Source organism: Mastigoproctus giganteus, chromosome 9 (assembly GCF_048544385.1).
Source record: "Mastigoproctus giganteus isolate SK-2022 chromosome 9, ASM4854438v1, whole genome shotgun sequence".
Classification (NCBI taxonomy): domain Eukaryota; kingdom Metazoa; phylum Arthropoda; class Arachnida; order Uropygi; family Thelyphonidae; genus Mastigoproctus; species Mastigoproctus giganteus.
The window spans coordinates 192627127-192640821 of record NC_143583.1 but is presented as its reverse complement, the minus strand read 5'-3'; the positions used below and the strand labels follow the sequence as shown (position 1 = coordinate 192640821).

Below are 13695 nucleotides of genomic sequence, written 5' to 3'. Positions count from 1 at the left end.
CCAGGGCCTAGAGAAGATTGTTTGTTGGCTATCGGAAATTGATTGATGAAAAAAAGAAAGCCAGCGCTGTTCAAAAAACTACTCTGTTCAAATATTTCCATAACAAATAGTTTCTTAATTGTGTATTTTTTGCAATAAACATTTAATTCTATAATTATTTTCATATTTTTTTACATGGTATACAGTTAAAAAAGTTATTTAAAAGGTATTTTTAAAATTCTTTAATTGGTCACAATTTTTAAAACAATAAAAATAATTTTTCCTATCGATTATTATATTCGATTAACGCATTTCCGTTTTGCGTGATAAATTAATTGCGTTAATCGAGGCCAGCCTGTAGTTAAAAGACAATCCACCAAGCAAGGTGCATTTGTTCATTGTTTCCCTTATGTAGGAGGACAGTGAGTAGAGTAATTGGGAAGGGTTAGGCTCCTAAGAAAATTCAGTTGCACCCCTGCTGTACAAGTCTGTTTGAGTCTGGAGATTCTGTGAGCCAGCAGGAGGCGTTCACAGAAAGACTGAAAATGAAATTTCTGAAACAGGTTTTATGATTGGATTAACCTTGGTTTATCAGTCCCTACCATGTATTTTCAAAGTGATGCCTCAGGTTAGCAGGATAGACACCTCAGATTAACAGGAGCAGCACCTTCAAACTACTTTGATTGCCCCTCATTGAGCATAGAAAATAACAGCTGACACATATCATCCAATAACAAGCATGAAATATAGTGCATTTCAAATAATTTGATATCAAACTATTAATGATATACTTTAACAACCCAGTAAGCTCTATGATATGGAATACAGTAGTAACTACAGAGGCATTTCAGAATGCACAACTCATGGAATGCTACAGTCAGTGACTGAATCAGGATCCATACCAGTCAGCAAAAAAAAACAAAAAGAAAATGTTCAGTGGGCTCAGGACCACAACGCTATATAGTGCAGGATTTGAAAAACATTGCCTGGTCTGACCTATGTCAGTTCCTGCTGTTTCACACAGACGGGAGAACCAGAATATGACAAAAGTAGCAAGTCCAGAGACCTATCCTGTAATGGTGAAGGCAGTGTTTCTGTGATTCACACTGGGTGACATGATACCAGTGGAGAAACATTTGGATGCTAGAGATTATTGGGAAACTGTTTTGGAACCAGGCACATCCCTTCATGGTTTTTTCCTAAAGAAAGATATGCCATGTTACAGGGCTAGAATTGTACAGATAGTTCCAGGAACAGGAGTGAATTCAGGTTGCTGTGGTGGCCACCCCAATCACCAGATCTCAAAACAATTGAGTACTATGGGAAGAGGTGAGATCTATCAGAGCACATAAACAATATTTAGAGGTTGTATATGGAAATCCACTTTCTAGCCCTGCAGGAGTGCAAAGCTGCATGCAACCAGACGCATCCACAGATTGCAGATAGTGGGTCAGCCACCAGATATGGTGGTTTTCTGCGAAATAATCAGGGGACACCCTGTTGAATAAACAGTCAGAGACAAGCAGTGGCAGAGATAGCAGGTTGTGGTGGGCACCTATAGCTCCATGAAAAGCCACAATGGTCCATGATGTCCCTGTGACATGGCAAATATACACTGCCATCAAATAAGTGTATCAACTGGACAGTGGAATTCAATAGCCCAGGAAGGCAGTCCACTAGGTGAAGGAAACAGCAAAATATAACCAAAGGTGTCAGGCCTGGCCAGCTGACTTGTAAATTTGGATAGGCATATTCAATATGGTGGAATGACAACAAAGGCATAGTATGAGGGTGTACCCCATAAGTGACACACTGCAGCAGACCTCAGCTGTAATGAGAAATAATGAAGGGCAAAAACACAATGTTAGGCCATACCCTGGAAGCAATGTGCTGCAGCAGACCCCAGCTATAGTAGGAAATAATCAAGGGCAAAAATGCAAGGATAACAAAAGAACCAAATATAAGAGGACAAAGGTCAGAGTGGGATCGATTAATGTAGGAACAATGACAGGGAAAGGAATGGAACTTGTGGAGGTTATGAAGAAAAGGAAAATCAACGTATTGTTTGTCCAGGAAACCAAATGGAGAGGGATGAGAAGTAAAGAACTAGCTGAGGGCTACAAATTAATATACTATGGCACGGAGAATAGGAGGAGGAGTTGTCATTGAAGATAACCTAAAGGATGCAGTTGTGGAAGTGTGCAGGAAAGGTGACTGGCTAATTAAAATTAAATTGTTATTGACTGACAAATGTGTGCTGAATATCATTAGCGCTTACACCCGACAGGCAGGATGTGATGTAGAAGACAAGGATGCCTTTTATGAGGACCTGGATGAGGTGGTCAACAGTACGCCAGACGAGGAAGGAATAATCATCAGAGCAGACCTAAATGGACATGCAGGCCAGAGAACCCAAGGCTACCATGGAGTCCATGGAAGATTTGGATGGGGTGAGATGGAGAAAGGATCCAAGAGATGGCTATGGCTAGTGGATAGCTAATACCCAGTACAAGAAGAGAGACCAACACCTTATTGCATACCGTAGTGGTGGGCATAATACTCAGGTTGAGTACATGATTTTGGGAGCCAAAAATAAGAAATGGTGCCAAGACTGCAAAGTCATCCCAGGAGAAAGCTTATTCAATAAACACAGACTCCTGGTATGTGATCTCATTATTGAAGGAACTTGCCAAGGCTTTCACAAGAAGTTTAAGGAGTGCATCAAATGGTTTAGGCTACAAGAACATGGGCCCAAGCTGAGACTGCAGGAGCAGTTCCTACAGGCTTTTAGAGCAATCAAGGAAGATCCTAACCGGATGGACCAAATATAGAACAAGGCCCACATAGAGATTATGAAGGGAGGAGAAGAAATTCTAGGGAAGACCAAAGGAGGAAAGAAAATGCATAGAGAAACCTGGTGGCAGAGTGAAGAGGTTCAGAAGGCATTGAAGGACAAGAAGACAGCTTTTAAAGAATGGCAGAGAGACAGAACTGATGAAAACAAAAATAGGTACAAGGAAAAGAAAAGACAAGCTAAACTGGCAGTAGCTAAAGCCAGGGACAGAGCTGTGGAAGGATAGTATAATAGTATGAACACTAAGGAAGAGGAACTGAAGATATTCAAGATTGCCAGAACCCGGTTCAACAAACAGCAGGATATAAGAGCGATAAGAGTAGTAAAAGATCAGACTGTAAGATCCTTACAAAAACAGAAGATGGAAAGAGTTTTTCAAAGGGATCATGAATGGTGAAACAGTCGCTGGAGAAGAACAGGAGCTAGACGGCCATGATGAGGAGATTAAAGATATAAAGGAGGAAGAAGTTCTGCTAGCATTGCATAGTATGAAGTCAGGGAAGGCAGCAGGGCTTGATATGATACCTATTGAATTTTCAAGGGGTTAGGACAGAGAGGAGTTCCATTTATGATGAGGCTAATGAATAAAATAATGAGAGCAGCCAAGATACCAGATGCTTAGAGGGAGAGTCTTATAGTACTGATATATAAAAGGAAAGGAGACATACAAGGGACTACAACTATATACCTATCAAACTAATGAGCCAGACAATGAAGTAATTAGAGAGGATTGTTGAAAGAAGCCAGAGTTAAACTGCAAGACCAGATTACCAAGAACCAGCTTGGCTTTATGGAATATTTATAGCAAGGGTCCTGCAAGAGAAGTGTAGGGAGAAAGAACAAGCTTTCCACTTAGCCTTCATAGACCTAGAAATGGCTTTTGACAGAGTACCTACGAGTCTTTTGTGGAAGTGTCTGAAGAAGAGGTGTGTTCCTGAGACATATGTCAAGTTTATCCAGGATATGTATCAGGATAGTAGAACTAGAGTACGTAGTGCAGCTGGAGTTAGTGATGCCTTCACTGTTAACATCGGCTTACACCAGGGTTCTGCCCTTAGCCATTTCGATTCATTATCATAATGGACACACTAACAAGAGACATTCAGACAATGGCTCTGACAGTTTACTCTTTGCAGATGACATCATGCTTAATGGCAAATTGCAAGAGAGAGTACAGGAGAAGACAGAGAGATGGGTAACAGTTCTAGAGCAGGAAGGTCTAAAAGTAGTAGTGGCACATGATGCAAGAAAGCAAGTGTAGGAGCTTATGCAGCATCAGCCAAAAAAAAAAAAAAATCACACCATTCCCTCCAAATGCCTGTCCAGTTCCTCCTTAAATTTATTTAACCTATCAACTTCCACAACGACAGATGGAAGTTTGTTCCAGCAATTAACCACCCGCTGGCTAAAGGCAAATTTCCACACATCTATTCTACATCTGTCCTTTCTTAATTTGAACTTATGTCCCCGTAGGTTGGTAATCTGAACAAGTGGAAGGATCCCATCAGAATTCAGCGTGCTCAACCCATTCAAGGCCTTATAGACCTCAATCAGATCACCGCGCAGGTGCCTAGTCTCCAGCCACTGCAATTTGCAGAACTTAAGCCTCTCTTGGTAAGAGAATCCCTTCATTCCCCTCACCAATCGTGTTGCTCTTCTCTGTCACGCTCAAGCAAATCTACATCCTTCCTAAAATGAGGCCTCCAGACCTGTACTCAGTACTCAAGGCGTGGCCTGACCATTGCCTTATACAGAGGGACAATCACCTCCTTTTCCCTGCTAGCAAAATTCCTATATATCATTGACAAAACCCCATGACCCGCCCTAGCAGCCTGTCTGCACTGCTCAGAAAACTTCATATCTGACTGCACAATTACTCCCAGGTCTTTTTCATTTTCTACCACCTTAAGTGTAGTACCACACAGTTGGTACGTTTCTCTGGGGTTACTTCTACCCATATGCAGTACTTTGCATTTGTCAAGGTTGAACTTCAGTTGCCACTTCTTAGCCCATCTGCCCAAATTATCTAGATCCTGTTGCAGTAGCACACTGCCATTACTGTCATTAACAACCCTGCCAACCTTTGTGTCATCTGCAAACTTCGACATTAAGCCTGATATACCTTCATCAATATCATTGATAAATACACAAAACAACAGTGGACCCAACATCGAACCCTGTGGGACTCCACTAATAACGTTAGTCCACGAAGAGCAGCACCCATTGATTACCACCCTCTGTCTTCTCCCACTTAACCATCCTTTTATCCATTGTAGCAACTTACCCTTAATACCATTCTGCTCCAATTTGTACAGTAGTCTTTCATTCGCAACAGTGTCAAAAGCTTTCCTGAAATCCAAGTATATGATATCAAAATTATTTTTTGCATCCAGTTCCTTTGTGACCACATCATAATAACCAATCAAATTTGTCAGACAAGACTTTCCCTTAACAAACCCATGCTGTGTTTGAATTATTGCTGCAGTCTTGTCTAGATGATCCTGCAATGCATCTTTAACCAGCGACTCCATTATTTTACCCGGAACAGAAGTTAAACTAACTGGTCTGTAATTACTCGTGTCACCCTTCGATCCACCTTTGTGAATTGGGGACACATTTGCACATCTCCAGTGCGTGGGAACCTCCCCTGAGTCCAAGGATGCTCTCATAATTATGGCTAAGGGTTTGCTTAGTTGCTTTGCCGCCTCCTTTAAAATAACTGGATAGATCCCATCCACCCCAGGTGCCTTTCTTGTGTTTAACTTCAACAATTTCTCCTCCACTTTGCTCTCAGTTATTACAAAATCATTAAGCACACTGCTACAATTTGATAACCTTCTTCCATTTTCAAATTGTAATAATTCCTCACGTGTGAATGTAGATGCAAAATACTCATTCAGTTTGTTTGCTATCTGAGCAGGATCATCAACAGTCGAACCATCGATGTCAAGTGGACCAATCATATTCATCCCCTTCCTTTTAGAGTTTATATAAGTAAAGAAATCCTTGCTGTTTTTCTTAGCATCTTTTGCCAAAGATTTCTCGTAATCCGCCTTCGCCTGCCGAACCTCCTTTGTGACCTGATTACAGACTAGCTTATATCTGCCACAGGCTTCTGCGTCACCTGATAATTTATATGCATCCCATGCATTTTTCTTCTCTGTCACGAGTCTCATTAGTTCATTTGATAACCATTTAGGCCTAAACCTTGAACGATATTTCTTAATCGGTATATAAAGTCTAGTAGCTTCCACGATTAATTCTTTGAATGCTTCCCACTTAGAATTTACTGTTTGTAACATCGTCAGTTGATCCCACTGTACAGAACTTAAAAACTGTCTGAGACCACTGTACTCCCCTTTACGGAAGCAAAAACCCTTTCCTTTACCCCTGACTGTAGTTACCTCTTTGAGTAAATCCCACTTCAGCACACTGTGATCACTGCCACCTAGTGGTTCCTTTATCTGCAGATTCTTAATACACGAATGATCACTGCTGATAACCAGATCAAGAGTGTTACTTTCTCTGGTTGCCTCTCGAACATGCTGCTGCAGAAAACAATCATCCAATAAATCCACAAAAGTCTGACTAGTGTGTGAGTGACCAACCCACAAGTTCCAGTCAATATCTGGGAAGTTAAAATCCCCCATTATAAGACATTCAGATTTACTGGCCCACTCTATTTCTCTGTACAATTGTTCATTGTACTCATTCAAGTCATTAGGCCTATAACACACTCCTACTCTTATTTTTCCTTTCGCAGTGCTTATCTCACACTAAACTGACTCAACAGAGCACTGTTCATCTATATTAACTGGGTGCACTTCCTTTGATTTTATGTTTTTCTTAATTAACAGCATAACACCCCCTCCCTTTCTGTCCTCTCTATCCTTTCTGTACACATTGTACTCCCCAAATTCCAGTTCTGCATTCCTTATATCTTTGTGACACCACGTCTCTGCTATCCCAACAATATCCGCCTTTGATGTCTTGACCAACACTTCAAATTCATCAAATTTATTTACTATACTTCTAGCATTGGTATACATGCAAGCATACATGCTCCTATGCCTATTCCTTGTTACCCTAACACATCCCATATACCCAACTATTCCATGATGACTGCCATCCGTCCCTGAAACCCCCAACACCCCTCGCTCCAGGTCGCTTCTTATTCTAATAGAAGTTGTGCAAGAATCACCTTCAGCTCTGCCTGCGGTTACTGTTAAACTATTAGTCTTTGTATCCCCCCAAACTGGCAGTTTTCTGACCCACCTAACACTGCCTCGATAGCATCAGCAAATATTCTTGCACCCTTTCTATTTAAGTGTATCCCATCCCTGTAGAAGCAATCTCTCCTGTTAACAAGTACAGTCCAGGCTGAAAAAAATTCTACCCCTTGAGCCTTGCACAATCTTTCCAGGGCCGAATTGATCGACAAGGCTCTCATTATGTACTCCCTCCTATCGTGTCTGGGCAGAATTGCAGACACTTTCAAATTCAACCCTATTTCACGGCTTTTTTTCAACAGTGACCTGTACTTGTTGAGTAATTCCGCTAGTCTCCTACTCTTAATATCATTGGTGCCAACGTGTACAACTATATCACCTTTTGTGCCCTTAAAAGATGATATCCGCTCTACAACGTCATCAACCTTTGCCCCTGGCAGACATACCCTGGTCCTGTTCCACCTATCTTTTTTACAAAGCATGTTCTCCGTTTCCCTGACAATAGAGTCACCTATAACAACTAGTTCCTTTGGGACCAGCGCATTCTGCCTTAGGGGTTGCCGCTGTGTCGCGTGATGACCAAGTGCAAGCTCTGGCGTTGATGTGGGCAGCTGAGAGCCTGATGGGCCCCTCAATTTAGATCTTTCGAGGGCATCCACCCTGTCCTTCAAACTCTCATATAGGCCCATAACAACGCTGAGTTGTTGCCTGATTTCCTTACACTCCTTACATCGCGCACACACAAAGACATCCCCCATGGCAATATCATGTTCCGTTCCAAAGAGTTCGGCAAACATTTCACAAGTTGCACATTTTTTTAGGCTGTGATGCGTTGGAGAATTGCCCCCCTCAGTTCTCCCCAGAGTCACAGCACTCCAGCCACTTTGTGCCCGTTGCTTTGCTGCTCTAGTCTGGGGCATGGTAGTTTAAATTAATAAAATCAATAAATTAAATATCAATAGTATTTGAATAGAAACTATTAAATAGAAACAGTGAAGCGTATTACTATATAATTATGCGTTAGAGCTACCTAGCTACCTCAATTAATAAATTTGAATTCCCTACCACTATATCCAAAAACAATGGCTACAAAAATGGAACGAAATAACGGTTTTACCTATCGTAAGTAAAATCCACAAAAACTCTTTATCTAAATTAAAAATAAAAAATAACCAGCGTAACTATAACTATATGACTACGTATTAAGTACAATATAAAATAACAATCATGTAAATAAAAGGCAAACACATCGTTTTTGCGGAGCCTGTAACTGACAGCTGTAACTTTTAAAGAGATTCAGCACCCTCATCAAGTAGTGGCATGTGATGCAAGAAAGCAAGTGTATGAGCTTATGCAGCATCGCCAAAAAAAAAAAAAATTACAAAACAATTCGCTCTAAATGTTTGTCCAGTTCCACCTTAAATTTATTTAACCTATCAACTTCCACAATGACATATGGAAGTTTGTTCCAGCAATTAATCACCCACTGGCAAAGGCAAATTTCTGCACATCTATTCTACAGCTGTCTATCCTCAATTTGAATTTATGCCCCCTTAGGTTCGTAATCTGAACAAGTGGAAGAATCCCATCAGAATTCAGCATGCTCAACCCATTCAAGGCCTTATACACCTCAATCAGATCACCTCACAGGCTCTGCAATTTGCAGAATTTATGCCTCTCTTGGTAAGAGGATCCCTTCATTCCCCTCACCAATCTCGTTGCCCTTCTCTGTACATGCTCAAGCAAACCTACATCCTTCCTAAAATGAGGCCTTCAGACCTATATGCAGTACTCAAGGCGTGGCCTGACCATTGCCTTATACAGAGGGACAATCACCTCCTTTTCCCTGCTAGCAAAATTCCTGTATATCATTAATAAAACCCCATGACCAGCCCTAAGGCAACCTGTCTGCATTGCTCAGAAAACTTCATATCTGACTGCACAGTTACTTCCAGGTCTTTTTCATTTTCTACCATCTTAAGCGTAGTACCACACAGTTGGTATGTTTCGCTGGGGTTACTTCTACCCACATGCAGTACTTTGCATTTGTCAATGTTAAACTTCAGTTGCCACTTCTCAGCCCATCTGCCCAAATTTTCTAGATCCTGTTGCAGTAGCACACTGCCATTACTGTCATTAACAACCCTGCCAACTTTGTTTCATCTGCAAACTTCGACATTAAGCCTGATATACCATCATCAATATCATTGATAAATATACAAAACAACAGTGGACCCAACACTGAACTCTGTGGGACTCCACTAATAACATTAGTCCACGAAGAGCAGCACCCATTGATTACCACCCTCTGTCTTCTCCCACTCAACCATCCTTTTATCCATTGTAGCAACTTACTCTTAATACCATTCTGTTCCAATTTGTACAGTTGTCTTCCATGTGCAACAGTGTCAAAAGCTTTCCTGAAATCCAAGTAGATGATATCAAAATTATTTTTTGCATCCAGTTCCTTTGTAAGCACATCATAATATCCAATCAGATATTATGCAGGAACAAGACAGAATACAAGGAGTGTTTTGGCAACCGAGATGGCTCTCTCAGCATTGGCAATGTACAGCTTAATAGGATTAACAACTACAACTGTTGACAACTACAAGTACCTTGGATCAGTGCTAGACATAAATGGTAGCTGTGAACGGGACGTCTTCTAAAGTTGAATAAAATCTGGATGGGCCAAGTGGTGGGAAATGTGTGGTGTTTTGAAAGACAAGATGCCAACTAAACTGAAATCAAAAATTTACAAACAGGTGGTAAGGCCATGTATGTTATATGGCTTGGAGTGCTGGACTGTCAGAAGAAAAGAAGAATGAGCTTTAATGTCAACAGAAATGAGAATGCTCAGGTGGAGTTTGGGAATAACCCTGAGAGATAGAAGACAGAATGAAGATGTGAGACAGGAGATGAAACTTGAAAGTTGGGGAGAACAGACTTAGATGGTGGGGGCACATCAGGCGTTGCAAGTTTAACATTACCAAGCATGTGCTTAGCTGCCAAGTTCCAGGTCAACGGAACTTGAAGGGCAGGCCAAAGATGATAATTGAGCGCAGAGTGTAGCAAGATATGCAGGAATTAGGGCTCACTCCAGCAGACTGTGCCGTACTAAGTGAAAGCATTCCATCCATGTCACTGACCCCTAACCGGGACAAACAACACAGATAAAGTATGTATATGGAAATCTACTTCATTGCATTTAGAAATGGGGTCACCTATATATTTGAGAAATAAAAAAATGGAAATTTGCAGAAACATTTAGGAAATGAATTACCACTTTGCAGTTAAGTGTCTTTTAGAGGTCTGAAGCACCTGAAATCCTTTTTCTTTAGACATTCCACTTAATTTACATTGCTATAAAAGACTCAGATATCAGTTATCTTATGCATATTCCAGCTGGCATGCTTTCACGCAAAAAGAAACTGCACAGTTATATAAGCAGGGTTGAAATTTACTTTATGGTGCTTACCCATGGATCTTTGCGACAAGGAGTGAAGAGCTGGCCAAGCTTCACCCACTGGTTCACAGTCATTGCACAATCTATTCCTGTGCGTAACTTCATCTCCCGATTTTCTCCGTTTTGGCGATGGCTTAAAATTGGGAAATTATTTCCCCCTCCTCCTTTGTGGCTGGTTTTAAATTTGGAATAGAGAGTCTAATCACTGTGAACCAGTGGGCAAAGCCAGGTCAGCTCTTCTCTCCTTGTTGCAGAGATCCACTAGTAAGCACTATAAAGTAAATTTCAATCCCAAGCAGTTATATAAATAAAAACATACAAAATATTTAATTTTAAACCTTAAATAATATTACTATTAATAATTAGAAAATCAAAAAAAAAAATCAGTACTCACCTTTCAGTTTTAGTATATGGAAATCTGTAAAACTGAAACGTGAAGAATACTGTTGGCAAAACTGGATACTTCGCTTCTGGTAACCTTTTAAATATTAGGAAACTGAATTAGTGTAATTGTGAGTGTGAGTATCAATCATATTCACTTTAGCAAGAAAGGATAGACATTTCTTAAAAATGCTATAGTAATACTTGAGAAGGACAAGACAAGCACTAAGTCAAAGACCATTCAAAGTTTCTCAAGTTCAGCTGTACAAAAAAAAATCTATTTAAGTATAGACAAACAGTACTTCATTATGTATAATTTAAAACCATTAATAAATTAAAAGTAAATTCAGATTTCATCTTACAAAAGTAAAGTGACTGTTTTGTTTGTGTATTTCTATTAGGAAGTGATGCGGAAGCTCCACCTTCAAGCAGCAAAGTACCCTTTATCAGTTAACTAAAGGAATTACCTAATCAATATAAAAATACGAGGGCTGTTCGATAAAGAATGATCATAATTCTTCATGAACAACTGTACTGCTTGCTATTTCTACCTGAGCTGGTAAATTTAAAATAGAAAATGCACAGTTGACTCATGTCCAGTGTGACCTTGGAAGTCATTCAAGTTTATGCCTATTCAGTTTTGACAATGTAAGAAGGGGTGTGACACATGAGGAATAGTATGCTGCTCTCAAATTTTATTTCCATATCAATAAAACATCAGCTGAAATGTATAAAATGTTAAAAGAGGCTTATGATAAATCTACGCTTCCATATAGCACAGCTCGCAAGTGGTTTAGAATTTTTAAAGATGGACATGATTCAATCACAAAAATGCCCCACAAAATCTCTAAAAGATAATAAACAGTTACCTTACAGACAGAAGTGTCTCAGTACAAGATTCCAGGATTTCAGACATCCTGTGAAAAAAGGCTGCCTGCAGAAATTCATCCTGGAACGTTGTTCTGGATGAATTTCTTGCCTTGAATCTGTGCCAGTGGAAAGCCTAGCCTTTGCATATGACATGATTTTCCTTGTAAAAGGTTGTTGTTGTGGTGTTTTTAGGCACAAGGGCTACTCAGGCCATATTGTACCTCCCAAATCAATTTATTTTCTATATAAAAAAACTGCTTGAGCAGCAGTTAGAAATGGTCATACATTTTTATTTGTTTTAAACAGAAAAAGAATTCAGAGATATTTGCTTCTTTACCTATTATGCTATTCAGAGGGAGAGAGAGAGAGGTTGTTGTAGATCTGAAATGAAACTAAAAGATGTTCGTTTGGCATTGCTGAACAATTTACATTCAAGGAGTATAAGTTTTACTGTAAGTGGTTGCGAGCAGTGCGCACACTGCTGAGGATTGTTTCCTGTAAGCAGATAGAGATGTGTGAGGTGAGTGTGACCTATACGAGTTCTGGCTAAGATTACTTCTTCTTTTCTATTTTAACGAAGGCTAGAAGTCCATAATTGTGTTTCAGGCTTTATTTGAAATAGCTTGTTATTTGTTTGCATTTTCCACAGAAGTGTCCATTGTTCCATAGATGTTCTTTGTATATTATATCCATAATCAGGATATGGGACTAGATCATTTGTTGAGGCTATGTTGGAAGGATGCTTTGCAGCATCATCTGCACATTCATTTCCTGGAATACCACTGTGGACAGGGATCCATGAGAAGATAAGTTTTCTGATGCTCATGAAGATGCATCAGCTTATGTTTTATGAGCTTTAATAAAGGATTTTTAGATGGGAAAGTGCTTTTCAAAGCTAAAAGAGCACTCTGTGAATCGGTATATATTATTCTTTTATTTATTGACAGCATGTAGTATGTAGTTATTGGATGTTAATATTTGCTATAGAACCTTTACTCCATTGCTCAAAGTATTCATCAGAAGAAAGTGTGAAGTTAGTCTACGGAAGATCCGGATCTTTTGATTCCCTGAGGATATTATCAAGCTGAATGTTCCAGAGCCTTCCCTTAGATTCTTCATTCTGATACCAGTAGGCCAAATTGTTCTAGGTTTATCTGCATAATAGGTTTTCCAATGAGGATCATGCAACAGTGGCCAAACAGGATGAGTAGGCAGGCTTTTAATTTTAGCTGAGTAGCTCATCAGCAACATCTTTCTTCTGATGCTAAGTGGAGGTTTGTGAGCCTCAACATAAAGACTTTGAACAAGTGATGTTCTATATGCACCTAGAGCTATCCTAAGAGAAGAATGTTGGATGGGCGCAAGACGGGCCAAAGTGTTCTCCCTAGCTGAGTCATAAACATGTGCTCCGTAGTCTAACCGAGATCTAATTAGAGATTTATATAAGTGGAGCAGGGTATAACAATCGGCACCCTAAGATGTACCGGAGATGACCCAGAGTATATTCATTTTCTTTGTGCAAGTGGTTCTTAGATACTTGATGTGCTCCTGGAAGTTTAACTTCTTATCAAAAATTAGTCCTACGAGGCGAATACTGTTCACAATTGGTAGTGGATGATCGGCCAAATGCAACTCGGGTTCAGGATGCATTGCTCGCTTCATGCAGAAATGTATAGCTGTAGATTTGTGGCTTGACAGTTTGTATCCATTTTGCGCAATCCATAATTCAATATTATTAATGGATATTTGTAGATGCCTCTCAATATAGTTCATATTCTGGGAATGACAGGATATGGTAAGATCATCTGCATAGAGATACGAGTCAACGGTATTTGGAATGCTGTTTGTGATGTTGTTTATTCGTATTGCAAACAGAGTGGCACTAAGAACAGAGACTTGTGGGACTCTTTCTTGTA

At 40.0% G+C, this 13695-nt stretch overlaps 1 protein-coding gene across 1 annotated transcript in view; it reads right to left on the bottom strand.

The window, feature by feature from the left end:
- The window catches only part of LOC150080982 (nephrocystin-4-like), a 470434-nt gene that overhangs the window by 235875 nt on the left and 220864 nt on the right, over nucleotides 1-13695 (bottom strand). Inside the window, exon 14 of the mRNA XM_090380874.1 lies at nucleotides 10923-11006. Coding sequence (XP_090237000.1) covers nucleotides 10923-11006 — 84 coding nt within the window. The remainder of the gene's footprint in view (nucleotides 1-10922; nucleotides 11007-13695) is intronic.